The sequence below is a fragment of the Lutra lutra genome, chromosome 6 (genome assembly GCF_902655055.1).
Source record: "Lutra lutra chromosome 6, mLutLut1.2, whole genome shotgun sequence".
NCBI lineage: Eukaryota > Metazoa > Chordata > Mammalia > Carnivora > Mustelidae > Lutra > Lutra lutra.
This window is the reverse complement of record NC_062283.1, coordinates 95,035,678-95,053,114: the sequence shown is the minus strand read 5'-3', so window position 1 is coordinate 95,053,114 and position 17,437 is coordinate 95,035,678. Positions and strand designations below refer to the sequence as shown.

The window sequence follows — 17,437 nt, the reverse complement described above, 5'->3', positions numbered from 1 at the left end:
TTATAGCCAATTTTTTAACTTCTGATTGAGACTCTGAACACTTCTCTCAAATGGTTTCTTCAATACTATTTCCTTCATAGGCAAAATCACAAATAAATAAGGACCGATGCTCCATTCAAAGAAAAAGTGATTAAAATCACCTTAATTCCAAAATTCCTTGATGTATTTACCATACAATCACCTATCACGGAGATATATGCCCACAGGAAAAGTAGTCTTGTATTGAAATATAATTACTCACCTTGGCACTCCTGATATGTTGAGACACCTTTTCAAAGTTTCTATTCAGTTCAGCTAATTTTGGTTCTACAAGTTCCCTGCTTGAACCTCCACGGGCATTCATCAAAACAACGGCTTGATCCCGGACATTTTCAACTTGGAGGTTGGCATCATCTAGCTCAGATATTAAACGCTAATTGCAAGAAACACAAAATTATCATGTAAGAAAAATCAAAACCAAACATGGGGTGTGATGCTAACTCAGAATTAAAGGTAGTTTAAGTGATTTCTTGAATCCCTGGAAAAGATTTTAGAGTAATCAATTTAATGAAGAGCTATTCCTGTAAGACTCAGATGAGACCTCAGTTTCTCCCACCAAAATAAAAACTAATCTACTGTGAAGGAAGAATGAAGGCACAAGGAACTTGGGGCACTAGAGAAAAGACACCAAAACCCTCCACTCCCACAAACATCACTGATGCTCTATGCTTGGTACCTTCACAATTTCTTCCCGTTTACTAGCTGATTTTTTTTCAATCTCATCCAACAGAGCTTCAGCTTGATAAAGCCATGTACTTATGTGAGCAACATTTCCGTCAAATATTTCCAACTGGTTCTGATGGTTCTAGAAAAGAATTAATGAAACGATGATGCAATCACGTGCAATATTTAAGACAATAATCTTCGATGACATTTAAAAGACCTGTGAAAAGCCAAATGTGCGCTGAGTTTCAAGATAGCTTTCCATCTTTCTGCAAAGTTCTTTCCCAGTGAATAAATCTCATTCCTAAAAATGCATGGTTATGTACTTTTTAAATTTACTTGATTTAGACCTCAATACAGTAAAAAGTTAAAGGAGGATAAAAGGTGAAACTTTCTTTTTCAGTTTCATTTTGCCTCCCTTACTCTTCATTTTTATAAGTAATTTCATTTACCCTCCTTGATCATATTTTTTTTAAACTCACTTAAAAAGTAATAATATAAAGGAACGATTAAAATATGGGTTGAGTAAGCATCTGCCTGCTCAGTGGACTGAGCAACTGGCAGGTCTGCTGCTTGTCAGCTCAGTGCCAGCAGCACTTAGAAGTACAGCCGGCACAGACCTCACTAACACTTCCTGAAGCAGGACAGAAAATGTGATTGAGAGAATAAATGTGAAAACCAGAAGAAAACGGTTAAACCAAATCAAACAAAGCAAAATAGCGGAGATGAAGGCAAGAATTTAGGACTTGATCAAAAAGAGTAGGGAAGCCTTTGGATGAAATTAACAACTTCTAAGAACTTTATTTTATAGGATAAAGGAAACTAGGAAAAAACCTTACAAGTAATTATATAACAAGAAAACAAATTATTAATCCATAATACGGAAAATAGTTAAAAAAAAAAAAAGAAAATTGAGAACTCATAAATGAGAAAAGCTTGGCAAGTGATCTAGGCTCTAAGAAAGAAGAACAAGAACTGATAACCACCAGACTTATTTAATGTTAATATTCTAAGGGCGCCTGGGTCAGTCAGTTAAGCATCTGCTGGTGGGTGGCTCAGGTCATGATCACAGGTTCTTGGATGGAGCCCCAGCTCTGGCTTCCTGCTCAGCGTGGAGTCTGCCTCTCACTTTCTCCCTGCCCCTCTGCCTCATTCGTGTTCTCTCCTTCTTTCTCTCTCAAATAAATAAAATCTTTTTAAAAAGTGTTCTAATAGGACTATAAAGGTATTATTTGAAAGGAGAATTTGGAAGGTACAGACTGAAGAATATAGAAGTAAAAGGTGTGAGACTGTAGAATACAGTTAGTTACAGTAAAAATGAATATATATAAAATATTTAATGAACATATTTTATGAGCCAAGAATTTCATATTCTTTATTTAACATTTAACAACTTTGTGAGATACGTTCTTTTATTCTGATTTTATAGACAGGGAAATTAAGATGTAACAATATTTAAGTAATTTACCCAAGTTTTCAAGTAATAAGTTGCAAATGAACTCTGGATAAAAAGCTGACAGATCAAGATATGAGCCTTAAGTTTCAATGCCCTACACATTCCGACTGATTTCAGTAAATGTTCCAAAGCACAATAATTTATTTTTCTCTGTCTCTATTTATTACCCAGCAATTCTATGAGTTTGGAAAAAGTTGTTAGATATATCAAAACAAAATAATTTATAAATGAAACACCCTCTACAGGAAGAGAAAAGGAGGTTGCCATATAGTCATTGTTAGTATAAGAGGGACAGAAAACCACTGTGCAATTTAAATCGTCACTATTTCCATGAAATAATTAACAGTGGCATAACCAAAGACTAATAACAAAAACCTTTAATAATTAGCATAAACATCATCATGATATCTAACATTAATTATTTTAGGTATAGTTATAGAGTCAAATATCCATGTTTCATCTCACATAATAATCACAAAAACTGTACAAGGTAGAAATTACAATGCTGTCCATTTTATGTATGAGAAAATTGAGATTTAAAGAGCATTTAAGTGACCTCACCAATGTCATCCCCCTACTAGTCAAAATTATTACTTAGGCCATCATATGCTAGTATGCCATTATTATTAGAACATTATAAATATTATCTATATGATCATTGATTGCATAAAAATTAAATATCGAATCATTAAAATATAACAAATGAGGTACGTTTACCAAGATCTTAATGTATATATTTATATGGATATCACAAATAGTCTACTACTTAATAGAGACATTTTTAACTCTTTCTAGTTACTATCTTCTCAAAAGAAAAAAATAACATGTAGGCTAATGAAATGAATTCACTTGAAGCAAAACATTATTGTGACACACAGAAAACAGGATTTATGATTCTAATCAAGGCTGTATCCGCTTTTAAATAATTAAAGGAGAAAAGACTTCACTGTTAAATTCTCCCCGAAACTTACCATTAACGTACCGCACCAATCCTCCGTCCACGTGCGGACTCGGCTCCAGCCGGCATTAAGCACACAGAGCCGCTCCTCTAAAACAGGCTCACTGCCCTCAATCAAGTTCTTCAGGGCAGCACTGCTCTCAGTGATGGCATTTAAATCAGCTTTTCTCTTTTCCAGGTCCTTCAGAATATTCTAAAAAAGAAAAATACCAAGACCCACTTGATCTTTCCAAACATTGTGAAAGGTTTTTGTTTTTCTTTTTGTTTCAAGATTTTATTTAAATTCAAGTTAGTTAACACATGAAAACACATAAAAACACATAAAACAAAAAAAAAACACATAAATTCAAGGTAGTTAACACATGTATATTAGTTTCAGGGGTAAAATTCAGTGATTCAGCACTTGCAGATAACACCCAGTTTACACAACTTTAATTTTTAAAAACTTTTCTTCTACATATGCGTAGTAGTCCATGACTCTCTTAGATAATTCACAGTATGTCAGAGGTTTCCAAAACTCCACAACCAATTCGCATGTTGAGAGTTCTTAACTTCCTAATAAAAACTAAAACATTTAATTATGCAAATACAAAAAAGTAACAAATTCGGTTGTGAAAAGGTAATCATTTCATTAATTTTTCATTAATTTTAAATACAAATGTTACTTATTACACACAAACACCAAGTATCTTCATCATAGCTTTAGACATAACCAATTTTATGTTCAGTAACTATAACCTGGCAAAGCAGAACTATCCCAGAAGTTACAATTCTCAAAATTTTATAATGAATTTATCTCCTGGGCCACAACAGGAAACTACTGATGTGTATTACATTTATTTGGAAGGATAACACCCTGTACTAGGTGCCTTAACATATAATCTGTTGCATTAGTATTATAAAAAATATTTCATCTTAGCTAAATCACAGGAGAACTAGCATGTCTAAGCTGTAGTCATATAGTTGCCATATGCAAAGATAATACTCTGGGTGGTATAATGATAACTTGATTTGCACATTCATAAGGTTTGACCAGGCAAGACGTGTACTCAGAGAAATACAGCAAAAATGCTGGATTCCTAAATTAAAACTACAAAGTTCTAAATTCAAAAAGTAACATGAGCATATCTACCCCACTGCTATTGTACCTTTTTTAGCCAACATTTAAACAAATCATTTCCAAGAGCTCATTTATATTTAATCTCACATCATTAAATTACATTTTGGAAGGCATAAAAATTACAAATTCCCAGATGAGTCAAGGTTTAAACATTCACTTGGCCATATCAAATACTGGTATATTTATAAAGGCACTAAAATGTTTCTTCTAAATGTTCTTCTCCAGAAGGGAGTTTAAAAAAAAAAACAAAAAACCCACAGCCAAGCTCTCTGCAGGAAAGACTTTCTATCTACCTTCACAAGGAATGTGCTGATTGACTAGAAAAGTCTTTAAGAACTATATAAAATAGGGGCGCCTGGGTGGCTTAGATGGTTAAGCATCTGCCTTCAGCTCAGGTCATGATCTCTGGTCCTGGGATGGAGCCCCACATTGGGCTCCCAGCTCAGTGGGGACCTTGCTTCTCCCTCTGCCTCTCCCTCTGCTTGTGCTCCGTCTCTTTCTCTCTCAAATGAATAAATAAAATCTTAAAAAAAAAAAAAACCTATATAAAATAGGAGCACCTGGGAGGCTCAGTCCATTAAACATCTGCCTTCGGCTCAAGTCATGATCCCAGGACCCTGTGATTGAGTCCTGTGTTGGACTCCTGCTCAGTAGGGAGTCCGCTTTCCTTCTCCCTCTACCCCTCCCCACTGCTTCTGGGTGCATGTACGCATGCGCATGCTCTCTCTCTCTCTCTCAAATAAATAAAGTATTTTTAAAAAGAACCATATGAAACAATTAACTACAAGTAATTAAATGTAAACAGTGCACACAGCTATCTACACTAATAGACTGTATTGTAAAGAAAATGACTATATTGAAAATAATATTTAAGCTACTGAATAAAAATGCTATTAAAGTTCAGGAATGAAAATGCTATTTAAATTTTTACATTGAAAAAATTTTACATAATTTTTAAGTGCAAATACATTAAAATGTTGTGAAATATGAATGTCTCTTAAATCTGAAAACAACACTGAAAAAGTGGGTGATTATGTTTCATACTGATGTTTCATTTGATTATTCTAATGAAGCGAATGTGCTGTGAATTTGTGATTTGTATTTACCATCTTCATTATTTCACACCTGAAATAAGATTAAATGGGAATTTTAAAATGAATAGTACCAGAAGAGACAATCTTACATTGTTTTAAAAGTCTTTACCTTAAAAAATAACCAGAATCAACTAACTGAATGGAATTGATGTGAGTACACAGATGATTAAAAATTAAATATGTGAAAATCATATTGCCTATGTACAAGCTATAATTAGTATAGAAGAGAAAAAGCATACTTTTTATATGCCTATAAAAATTAAAATGTAGGAATAAACAACTTTGCATACATACATAATGTTTTTGAAGGAAAAAACCAAAGCATTATGTAGTAATATAAAAAAATTGGGGAGAAAAAGGAATTATACCATTTACTAAGAAGACTTATAACAAAGATATTGATTCTCCTCAAAACAAATTTATAAATTTATGGAAATTCAAACCAAATTTTCTAACAGAATTTTTTTTTTTAAAGATTTTATTTATTTATTTGACAGAGGGAAATCACAAGTAAGCAGAGAGGCAGGCAGAGAGAGAGGAGGAAGCAGGCTCCCTGCTGAGCAGAAAGCCCGATGTGGGGCTCGAACCCAGGACCTGGGATCATGACCTGAGCCGAAGGCAGCGGCTTAACCCACTGAGCCACCCAGGCGCCCCATCTAACAGAATTTTTTAAATAATTTCAGACTAGCATATTTTAAGTTTATATGAGTATACACACACACACACACAAACACACAACAGAAACAAAAGATGGAATCTTTTAACTACATGTTGAAATATATTAGGAAGCCATATAGTTAAACAGTTGAAGAACAATTCAGAGGGTCAAATAAGTAAAGTGGAAAACAGAGAAAAGCAACAGGTAAAAAGAATATATGAATTTAGCATGTCAAATCAGAAAGGAAAAAATAATTAGTAAATAGTGCTGAGATAAACGGTTAACTATTGGTCCAGAAGGATTAAAACATTAAAGGTAAAAGATGAAACTACAAAAGAGCTAGAAGAAAATGTAAGTAAAGAATTATATAACCTTGGAGTTGGACTTTCTAAGAAGCACTAAAGACAGAAATAATGAAGAAAAAGATGAATTTTATTCTTTAAAAAATATACAATATGGTGGTTTTAAAAAATACAGAACAGAAAGGAAACTTTTTTACAGAGGCAAGGAAACAAAAAAACAAAACAAAAAAGGAAAAGAAAAATGAAACAACCCACAACACACTAAGCATTTATTACTGGGGTAGGTAAAGAGCTCTAAATTAAAAGACCATAATGGTCAAAACTACAAAAAGGTGGTTTCTCCTTAAGTAGGCTCCATGCCCAGTGTGGAGCCCAATGTGGGTCTGAAGTCACAATGCTGAGATCAAGACCTGAGCGGAGATCAAGAGTCAGATCCTTAATGGGCAGCCATCCAAGTGCCCCAAAAAGGCAGTTTTATAAAAAGAGCTACAGATGGCCTCCAAACTTTGGAAAATGTTGCAATTAAATAACCAAAACATGATATTTGCCTACCTTTGAGCAAGTAGGAATTCTCACTCACAGCTGATGGGTATAATATTTCCACAGGGCAATTTTATAATGTGTACAAGAATTTTAAATGGATATATCCTTTGACCAATATTTTTAAGTCTAAGAATTTATCCTAAAGAAATAATCATGAATATATGCTATGATTTAGCTTCAAGTATATTCATCACAGCATTTTTTACAATAGTGGAAACTGGTAATAATTTAAATGGATATGAATAGAAGAATGGCTTAATTTTAAAAAACCAATAAAATACTACGCTTCTCCAATGTGTGATACAAAACCTCTGTAGGTAAAGAAAAATATTAAAGATAAAAGTTTTTAAGACAGGTTAAGAAACATTAGACACAATATAATTATTTTTAAACATTTCTGTCTGTTCATGTTTATATGTGCCTATAAAAAACAAACAAAAACAGTGTATTCTTTGAGTAGAAATGATTTTTGCTTCCGTCTTTTTTCATTGCACTGTACAAATGTCATTCAATTAGCTTACATGACTTAAGTTACTAATAAGAAAATAATGGCTTTCAAAATGTATTGTAAAAGAAGATATTATTTTCTTGAAAAACTTAAAAAGAAAGTTTGATGTCTTTGCTTTGCTTTTATCAGCAAATTCCAATGTTCCCCCTTTCCTTCCTGCATCCCTTTTTCCATCTTGTTGTCACGTCACCACAGTCCATGACCTAATTAAACTTTTCATGAGCTATTGTAATGCTTTATATCTTGACTCTCATTCAACTGTTACCCCTACAAAGTGTTCAAATTAAGGAATGGTTGCATCATACATGACCTCACAGCACCTGCTCTCCACTTCCTACAAGCAAACACCTGCAGATGTCAACAGTGATATTTGTGGCTTTATAAAAATTTCCATCACAGTATTAGTCATTTGTATTCAGCACTTATCTGTATTATACATGCTTCTTTCTTAGGAAGTACATTTAGGGAAGGAAAATGCCTTTGCTTAAAAAAAAAAAAAAAGACTTTGTGTTCCATCAGTCCTTTGTCCACCTCAAAAGAATCAGCAAATCTACTCTCTAATCTTCGATGTCGAAATAACTACAGAGTTACAGAAAACTCTTGGATCTTTTATTGATTTTTTTTGAAAATTCTGTTCCTATACTCTTTACACCAGTTCACTTGCAATATAAAGATTAGTTATGGGTATAAAAGTTATTACAGAAGAATTAATACTCGGCCCAATACTCTGTGAAAAACCAATACTCAAAAACTATCACCAGCTGTGAAGGTAGTGATTAGAATGTTTTACGTACCACACAGGCACAATGATCTATGTGAGTTTAATGGTTTTGGAATCAAGATAAAAATATCGTCTTAAAATTGTTGTCTTTTATTTTTTTTAAGGTTTTATTTATTTATTTGTTTGTTTGTTTGACAGAGATCACAAGTAGGCAGAGAGGTAAGCAGAGAGAGAGGAAGGGAAGCAGGCTGCCTGATGAGCAGAGAGCCCGATGCGGGGCTCCATCCCAGGACCCTGGGATCATGACCTGAGCCAGAGGCAGAGGCTTTAACCCACTGAGCCACCCAGGCGCCCCAAATTGTTGTCTTTTAAAATAGTCTTTTCTTTTTCCTTAAGACAGAGAAGTGGAAAAAATAATGGAAAAAAAGAAAATGGTGTATTTAACATGAAATGGAAATAAAGGACATCCTGAACAAAATGCCACAGGAGATCCTGGCATAATATTGGCAGGTAACCCGAGTTACAACTTACTTTAGCCCAGGAGATTTCTATATCCAAGTCCCCACTCAAGCCTCCAGACGTAGATTTCTGTACCAATTCAGCTTCAGTAACAGAAAGCCATTCAGAGAGAGAAGCAGTCTCCTTCTTCATTTTCCGGGCCAACTGTGATGCTCTTTCCAGGTCCTGTTTTCCCTCTGTCACCTAAAAAGGAGAAAGAGAGAGGCAGGGAGGTAGAGAAAGGGTGAAAAAAAAAGGGAGGGAAGGGAAAGAGAGAGAGAGAGGGAGAGAAGGGTGAGAGAAAGGGAAAGGAAGAGGGAAAAGAACATGAAAAGAATAAATTCAAATAATAACTAAAGATCCAAACTATTCATACTTAAATCCCAAGACATACATAACCTTTCTCTCTCCCACCTGGAATCACTCCATTCTTGTATTTCTACAAGGGGACAATATACTACAGAGGTTAAGTGTCGGACAACCCTGGGTTACTTTCTAAGTGACCTTGGTAGAGGCATAGCCCTCAAAAGGTTGATATTCATGTATCAAATAAAAAAGATACATACGCAGAGGGCTTGGCGCAGACCTTGTAACAAAGTTAAGGAATCAGTAAATGTTATCTTTTATCTTTTGAATCGAAGATGCCTTACAATCCTCTCAAGAAAAAATTCTGTTTAAAAAACACACACATTGGGGCGCCTGGGTGGCTCAGTGGGTTAAGCCTTTGCCTTCGACTTGGGTCATGATCTCGGGGTCCTGGGATCAAGCCCCAAATCAGGTTCTCTGCTCAGCGGGGAACCTGCTTCCTCCTCTCTCCCTTCCTGCCTTTCTGCCTGCTTGTGAACTCTGTCAAATAAATAAAATCTTTAAAACACACACACACACACATACACTATATTCTAAAAATTTGAGGGGGAAAGAGTATGATTTTCATAATTATGTTTTGCCATTAACTACTTAATTTAAAATAAATAAATGCCTATGCAGCATAAACCTTTAGTATTATTTTGTTTTTGTAGCTGACGGAAAGCAAAATGAACTGAACAAACATTTATGAGGCTCTTAACATAACTCCCACATCATGCTGAAGAATCCTACCCATGCTATGCAGTAAGATCCGCAGCCCCTGTGAGAAGCTAGCCTTCCAACTTTGCAGGTCGGGGCAGTGACACTTAAAGGGGCTAAAGCTATGATCAGGGGGACATGGCCACTGAATTGAGCCTGGTCTGACCCTTTACGTTACGTGATGGTACTCTCAAAACTATCATTCATTATCTAAAGCTGAGACAGCATTTTTAAGGGTATCACAAAACAATACATAAATAAAAATGTGTTCTTCCTTTTATGGGCACATATGTAGAGATAAATTGCATTACCTAAGTAGAAGAGTGGTAAGTCATGTATGGGATAAGACTTTTCTTAGATGATAGAAAAACTGAATTTTCTTAATAAGTAACGTGGAATTGCATTTCTTTTTTCTGGCCCCCTAGGTTCCATTTTACTGTTTCATACCTCAAGGATTATTATTAAATTCCTTCTTAAAAATGAAATATTTTTCTCTACAGAGTTTAATTAGAATTCATGACTTTAAATTAATAGCCCCTCAATGCAGACTTCAGGAGACAAATACATGAATTATATTAAAAGATATTAGGCATTCAGAGGACCTCATCTGATTTTGACATGCCCAGGCAGTTACACAAGCATCATAAAACTTAATGCTACCAAAGATTTCTATATACCCGGAAGAAAATAATTTACAGCTTAACTTACAATTCACTCTTCTCAGCCCAACCAATACATTTTGAGATGTAGTCCATTCTAAATTAGGCAGAATCAACTTGGAGAGATTTTACCTAACCATTTATCTTTTCTCCCTCTTAGATATTCAACCATTCCCTCTTCACAGGATGATCCCCATCAGCTATGAAATATACTCAAGTCTTGGGGCACCTGGGTGGCTCCATCAGTTAAGCATCTGCCTTTCGCTCAAGTCATGATCTCCAGGTCCTGGGATGGAGACCCACAGGGGGTGGGAGGGGGGCATCCCTGCTGAGCAGGGGATCTGCTTCTCCCTCTCCCTCTGCCCTTGTACCCCCTGTTCATGCTCTCTCTCTCTCTCTCTCTCTCTCTAAGTAAATAAATAAAATCTAAAATATATGTATACTCAAGTCTCTTATATTTTTAAAAAAACTGCCTTCTTTGGCTGCATCTCCCCTAAGACCTTCCTCTCTCCTATCTCTCCCTTACCAATCCTCTAAAGCATTTTCTTACCTTCACCACATTTCTTACCTTCTCCCATCCTGTCTTCTGCCCCATCACTCCACAGAAATTGTCTTTGCTGATCTCAATAATGATTTCAAGGGCAACAGATGTAAATGGGCATCTTTAAGTTGACATCATTTTTAATGTTCAGTAATTCAAAAACAGTGCCTACACCCATCTCAAAATACCTTTTTCCATTGGCTTCCCAGCCCCAGCACTCTCCTGGTGTGCTAACACTTCTTGCTACTAACTGTTGTTTCATTTACATATATCTTGTTTTTTCCATGTGGTTTTTTAGGGTGTACAATGTGATCATTTTATGTACTTATACAAAGTGAGATGATTACCACAACTTAATCAATGCATCCATCATCTCCCATAGTTTTTTTTTTTTTTTTTTGGTAGTGAAAACACATCTATCCTCTTAGCAGATTTCAAGTATACAATTATGGAAAACAGTATGGTGGTCCCTTAAAACATTAAAAATAAAACTACCAGGCACCTGGGTGGCTCAGTTGGTTAAGCAACTGCCTTTGGCTCAGGTCACGATCCTGGAGTCCCAGGACCGAGTCCCGCATCGGGCTCCCAGCTCCATGGGGAGTCTGCTTCTCCCTCTGACCTTCTCCCCTCTCATGCTCTCTCTCACTGCCTCCCTCTCAAATAAATAGGTGAAATCTTAAAAAAAAATTTTTTTTTAATTTAAAAAAAATAAATAAAACTACCATATGATCCAGTAATCCTACTTTGGTGTATATATCCAAAGGAAATGAAATCAGTGTTTAGAAAAGATATCTGCATGTCTATGTTCGTGGCAGCATTACACACGATAGTCGAGATGTGGAAACCACTTAAATGTCACTAATGAACAGATAAATAAAATGTGGTACAGCTATACTTAAGTTTCTTTTGCAGACATGTCTTCCTCAAATTTCTTACTAAATAGTTCCTCAAGACTTCGTTCAGGCCTTTTTTTTTTTTACTTAAAAATTATTTTTATTTTTTCCAGTTTTATTGAGATATGGCACTGTATAAGTTTAAGGTATACAGCACAATGACTTTACTCACATAGATTACAAAATGATTACCACAATAACTTTAAACATCCATCATTTCACACAGATACCCAAAAAATGGTTTAGAAAATGGTTTTTCAAACATCCATCATTTCATACAGATAAAAAAAAAATGGTGAAGAGAACTCGTGCGATTTACCCTCCTCACCACTTCTCTACGTACACATCCAGTGGTGTCAGCTGTAGGCAGCACGCTATACATTACAGCCCTAGGGCTTATGTATCTTGTGACTGCGAGTTTGTTATTTTTTATCACCTTCATCCAATTCCTAGACCCACCAGTCCCCCATCTCTGGTAGCCACAAATCTGATCTCTTTTTATGTGAGTTTGGTTGTTGTTCTTTTAGAGATTTCACATAAATATGAGTCATACATTATTTGTCTTTCTCTGTCTGACTTATCTCACTTAGTACAATGCCCTCATTGTGCTAAATGAGATATACCATATATAGTACATATATCCACATCTTCCATATCCATTCTTCCATCAGTGGACACTTGGGCTGCTTCCATGCCATGGCAACTCTAAACAGAGCTACTATAAATATAAGAGTGCCAATATCTCTTCAACGTAATATTTTTCTTTAAGATTTTATTTTATTTATTTGTTAGAGTGAGAGAGAGAGAGCATAGGCAGGCAGGCAGAGTGGCAGGTGGAGGCAGAGGGAGAAGCAGGCTCCCCGCAGAGCAAGGAGCCTGATGCGGAACTTGATCCCAGGACACTGGAATCACGACCTGAGCCAAAGGCAGCCGCTTAACTGACTGAGCCACCCAGGCGTCCCTCTTCAATATAATATTTTTGTTTCTGTCAGATATATACCCAGAATTAGAATTACTGGATCATACTATAGTTCTATTTTTAATTTTTTGAGGAACCTCTGCACTCTGTTCCACAAAAGTTGCACCAATTTACAATCCTACCAACAGTGCACAGCCTGTTCTTCACATCCTTGCCGGCATTATCTCTTCCTATTGAACAGGTGTGAGATAGTATCTCACTGTGGTTCTGATTTGCATTTCCCCAGTGATCAGCATGCTTGAGTACCTTCTCATGTACCTGTTGATCATGCATATATCTTCCTTGGTACAATGTCTATTCAGGTCCTCTGCCCATTTTTAATTGGATTATTTGGGTTTTTTGCTATTGAGTTGTATGGATTCTTTATATATTTTTGATGTTAACTCATTATCATATATATGATTTACAAATATTTTTTCCCCATTCTGCAGGTTGTGTTTCCACTTTGTTGATGATTCTTTGGCCGTGCAGGAGCTCTTTAGTTTGATGTATTCCCACTCATTTATTTTTTATTTTGTGGCCTATATAGGTTTTTCTTTTCTCATTATATCTTCTCCCTAGACAATCTCATCATCACTGAAAACTTTAATTACTGTCTCTACGCAGATGACTCATAAAATTCCTAGGTTCAGCCCAGATATGGTCTCCAGACTTGAATAACTTTGTGAGTACCCGACATATTCAAGTCACTCTCACAAAGGCACTTAATATGTGAACATCCCCAATCCATACTTAGGACTTTTCCATGTTTCCGCCTTTCCTTCCAGTGCCCACCCTCAGTCATGGCACCATGATCTTCCATGTAACCAAGCCAGAAACCCAGAGGTCATCGATCATCTCCTACCGCACTCCCACATCCTGATCCATCAACAACTCTTACTCACTCCACTTCTTCAATGTGTCTGAGACCATCTGCTCCTCATGCCATCTCCACCGCTCCACCATCGTTCATGCCACCATCAATTCTCACTAAGAACACAATGACTTCCTAACTGCTCTCTTCACATCCACTGCTGCCTTTCTCCAGCTCATCCCCCAGACTGCAGTGAGTGATGGTTGAAAAAGCCAATGCATGAGCTTATTATCTCCCTGCTAAAATCTGCAATAACTTCTTAAAGCTCTTAAGATTAAAATTCTTATCACAAACCTAGACACTAGTATGCTCTGGTCTCATCCCTTTCCCTAATACTATGTTCCCCACACTTGCTCTCTCTGTATTAGTCACACAAATGTACCATGCTGCCTCTTGCCACAGGGCCTTTCCACATGCTCTCCCAGCAACCTTAAAGGCTGCTCCACTGCTTTCCACCCAGGCTATTCCTACTCATCCTTCAGATCTCAGTTTACATACCATTTCCTGAAGGAAACATAACCCCAGTTACATTTCTATAACCCCAGTCTGGGCCAAATCCTCCTTGACATATACTCTTAAAGCACCACATACATTCCTTCCTAACACTTCAGACTGCTAATGTGATGGTACTTTGTAAGACTACCTGATTAATGTTTTCTTCTCTCATAACCCTAAATTCTATTAGACAAAGAGATAATTTATGTTTTTGTGTGCCACTGTATCTCTACTGCCTATGTGCTTCCTGTTAAACAGTACCATCTCAATTGTACTGAATGAGAAAAATGACTTAACACTAAAACCATAGACACATTGGAGAATTGACATTAAAATGGCAACACCATTCCCATCCAAAAAATGCCCAGTTGATGAGTAAATACAGTAATATTTGAGAAATAACTTCAGCTGTATAATAATACCAAGAAGCTCTACACTGTGTGTTCCAGATGTGCAGTGTATCAAAATGATATAAAATGTATCAGATTAGCAATCTTCTCTTGCTTTAGTGAGGAGGTCAAAATTGTCCAGGAAATGTACGTACCGCTTATTCTTATTAATCCAAAAATGATAACAAAATTCCAGCTAGTTTTCTCTGGGTCTGTGCACCAACTTAGGTACTATTTAAAAACCCAAGAAGGATCTAAAATATTATCTAACACAGCTTTCCAATATTGCCAAGAAGATATCACTTAAAACACTTTTGTTGTAGTTTTGCTTTGCTTTGCTTTCCTTGTTTTAGGGCAGAGTTCTCACAAGAGAAGACATTCAACCTTCTGAATACAGTCATTCATAATATATGGCCAGAAGTCCTTTTGCAGATTCACTCAGATGCCCAAATTATAGATGTTTCTTAAAAGGATTTCAGATCCTGCTAGATTAATGTGAACTTCCTGTCACTTACCATTTATTAGAGTCCCAGTGTTTTAATATTTCTCAGTAAACTACTCAATTTAGAAATCCCGGGACCAGTAACTTGAGTTTATACAGGGGCTATCACTGGGAGAGTTTCCTTAGAATAACTTCTGAAAAGTGACCAGCCATTGAAAATACAAAAATGAGTCTGGATTAAATATTAAAAGTAAATTTCTCTACAATTTATCATTGTGATAGTAATATATAGCTGTAAAGAAATATAATAAAAAAATACTGGAAGAATTGCAAGCACTATTATTAGTGCCCCAAAATTCAAACATGCATTCTTCTAGGAGCAAGATTTTAAAATGCATAAACAAGAGAGACGCAGGGGAGCGGTAGGCTTGTCCTTACCTGGGCACCCAGGTCATTGTAGAGAATCTTCAGAGAAGTCAGCTGTTCATCCATCCCCTTGGGATTGTCTGTTTGTTGCTTCTGGACAATGTGCCTTCCTGTTTTGATTACAGTCTCCACTTCCAGCTTGACTTCACTCAACGTTTTATAGAGTTTCTTTAAAAGAAAGCAAGGCACATTTTACACACTGTGGTGAAAAGTTGCTAATTGGAGTCATTTCAGAATGCGGCTTATACAGACTGACAGCTACAAAGTAACTATGGAGATCAAAGGGCTTTATCTTCCTCCGATTTGGTTCAAAGGACAAGTGAAGTGAAATCAAGGTTGTATTATCTTTTTAAAATCAGATAAGAAAATAAACTAATAGAGATTATACTTGTTTAAAAAACCCTCAAACATATATTTTCAAGGTTTAGGGAAGTACTTAGTAATAAAAACATTTTTCCTACATAAAATGGAAAAATATTATGACTAAAAACTGAATGTCTATCATTTTTTAAATTACATTTTTAAAAACCATACATGCTATTACCAGAAAAAAAGCCAGCATTGGCTATATTTCTGGCGGTTGAAATTTGGAAGTATTAACATCCACTTTTTTTTTCTTTAGAATTCTGTGAAGTACCAAGTCTACCACAATGAGCATGTATTACTTACATGATGAAAAGATATATACTCAATATACCAAGACGTATGTATCTATAAGAAATTGGAGTTACGTAGGTCAAATTCAGAGCCATCCTCATCCTAGTTACCTTGAAACTAAAAAGCTTTTATGTGGGTAAGTTCTCCTGTTTCCGTCCATCATGACCTTGACCTGAAACATCTCCTGTGGCATTGTCACATAACAACAGACCATTGGACTAAGTTACATAAGGTCAAGGACAGTGTTCTACTGGTCTCTGTGTCTCATTAAATCAATAACTACTTATGTCTACACTCACACACATACATACACATATGCCCACAAATGCAAACATACACACTCACATAAACACACATACTCACACACCCAAAAATTTACACTGTTTGTTCATTCTTCCACCCACTTTAGCTTTTGAGTACACAAAACTTCAGTGTCCAACAAATAAAGGAGACTACAATTTTGAAAAGCACAAAGAACTCTGCCCCAACTTTTGTCTTAACAAGTGTCGTCTTAAGTTCTCTGTGAGTCTTCTCAAGGAGAAGACTAATTCTAAGATTGTGTATACTTAGCCATATTATTTTTAAATTTCTACTCAACTGAATTATAATGTTCAAGACCAAAATAGTAATAAAGCCTTATAAATAACTTTTTTCACATCTTAGTTTTGAACTGGAATTTAAATTTTTACTTTCCTAGAGAATGGGGTTTTTTTAATGCTATAATATTCCCAACATCATTCTAAGTATAATTTCCTCTTTCATATTTTAGGCTTAAACTTTTTAAGTTGAAATTCAAAGTTTTACTTTCCTTAAGAATGATATTCTTTTATACTGTAATATTCCTGACATCTATTCTCAGTATGGCTCTCCTAGCTGACTCAAACTTATCCTTTAAAACTTAGCTTATTAGTCACATTCTGTCAAAATCTTCCCAAACTTCATGCTGTGATTAAGATGTTTCCCTTGTTTTTTAAATCATGTTATATGCATGTCTATTCCAGCTTCCTTATCTCATTACATTGTAGTAATTGATTTTACTCTCTCCCACCTGTCTCTCTTAACTCTTCTATTTTCCTTGAAGGACAGGACCACACTTTGATACTTTTAACCTGTTTTTCCACCATCGAGCTCTCTTCTTAGCTCACTATAGACTGGTAATTATTAAATAAGCCATGTACAGAGGCACTAGATGAAGCTATGTTAGCTGCTGGAAAACCTGCTGGACACATTATCCCCCCAGTGGCCTCACCATACACTTGTCCAGATGGCTCTGTATGACATCAGGATCCACATCCTTCACGTCCAGAACATGAAGTTCTGCTTTCACACAATCCAACACACGCTTGCAATCAAGCATGCGCTGCTCAAAGTTAGCAGGCTTCTGGAAAAGCTGGAACTTTGTGGACACCTCTCGAAGTTTCCTCTGTTTCCCGAAATGAACAAAATAAGTAATTTGCATCAGAATGATGATCTCTCTC

At 35.9% G+C, this 17,437-nt stretch overlaps 1 protein-coding gene across 5 annotated transcripts in view; it reads right to left on the bottom strand.

The window, feature by feature from the left end:
* Positions 1–17,437, bottom strand: part of UTRN (utrophin) — a 513,165-nt gene that overhangs the window by 301,505 nt on the left and 194,223 nt on the right. For all 5 annotated transcript variants that reach the window (XM_047733710.1, XM_047733711.1, XM_047733712.1 and 2 more), the window contains 6 exons: positions 17,209–17,382; positions 15,315–15,470; positions 8,594–8,764; positions 3,130–3,309; positions 716–844; positions 242–412 (listed from right to left, as the gene is read on the bottom strand). In XM_047733710.1, the coding sequence (XP_047589666.1) occupies positions 242–412; positions 716–844; positions 3,130–3,309; positions 8,594–8,764; positions 15,315–15,470; positions 17,209–17,382 (981 nt within the window). The remainder of the gene's footprint in view (positions 1–241; positions 413–715; positions 845–3,129; positions 3,310–8,593; positions 8,765–15,314; positions 15,471–17,208; positions 17,383–17,437) is intronic.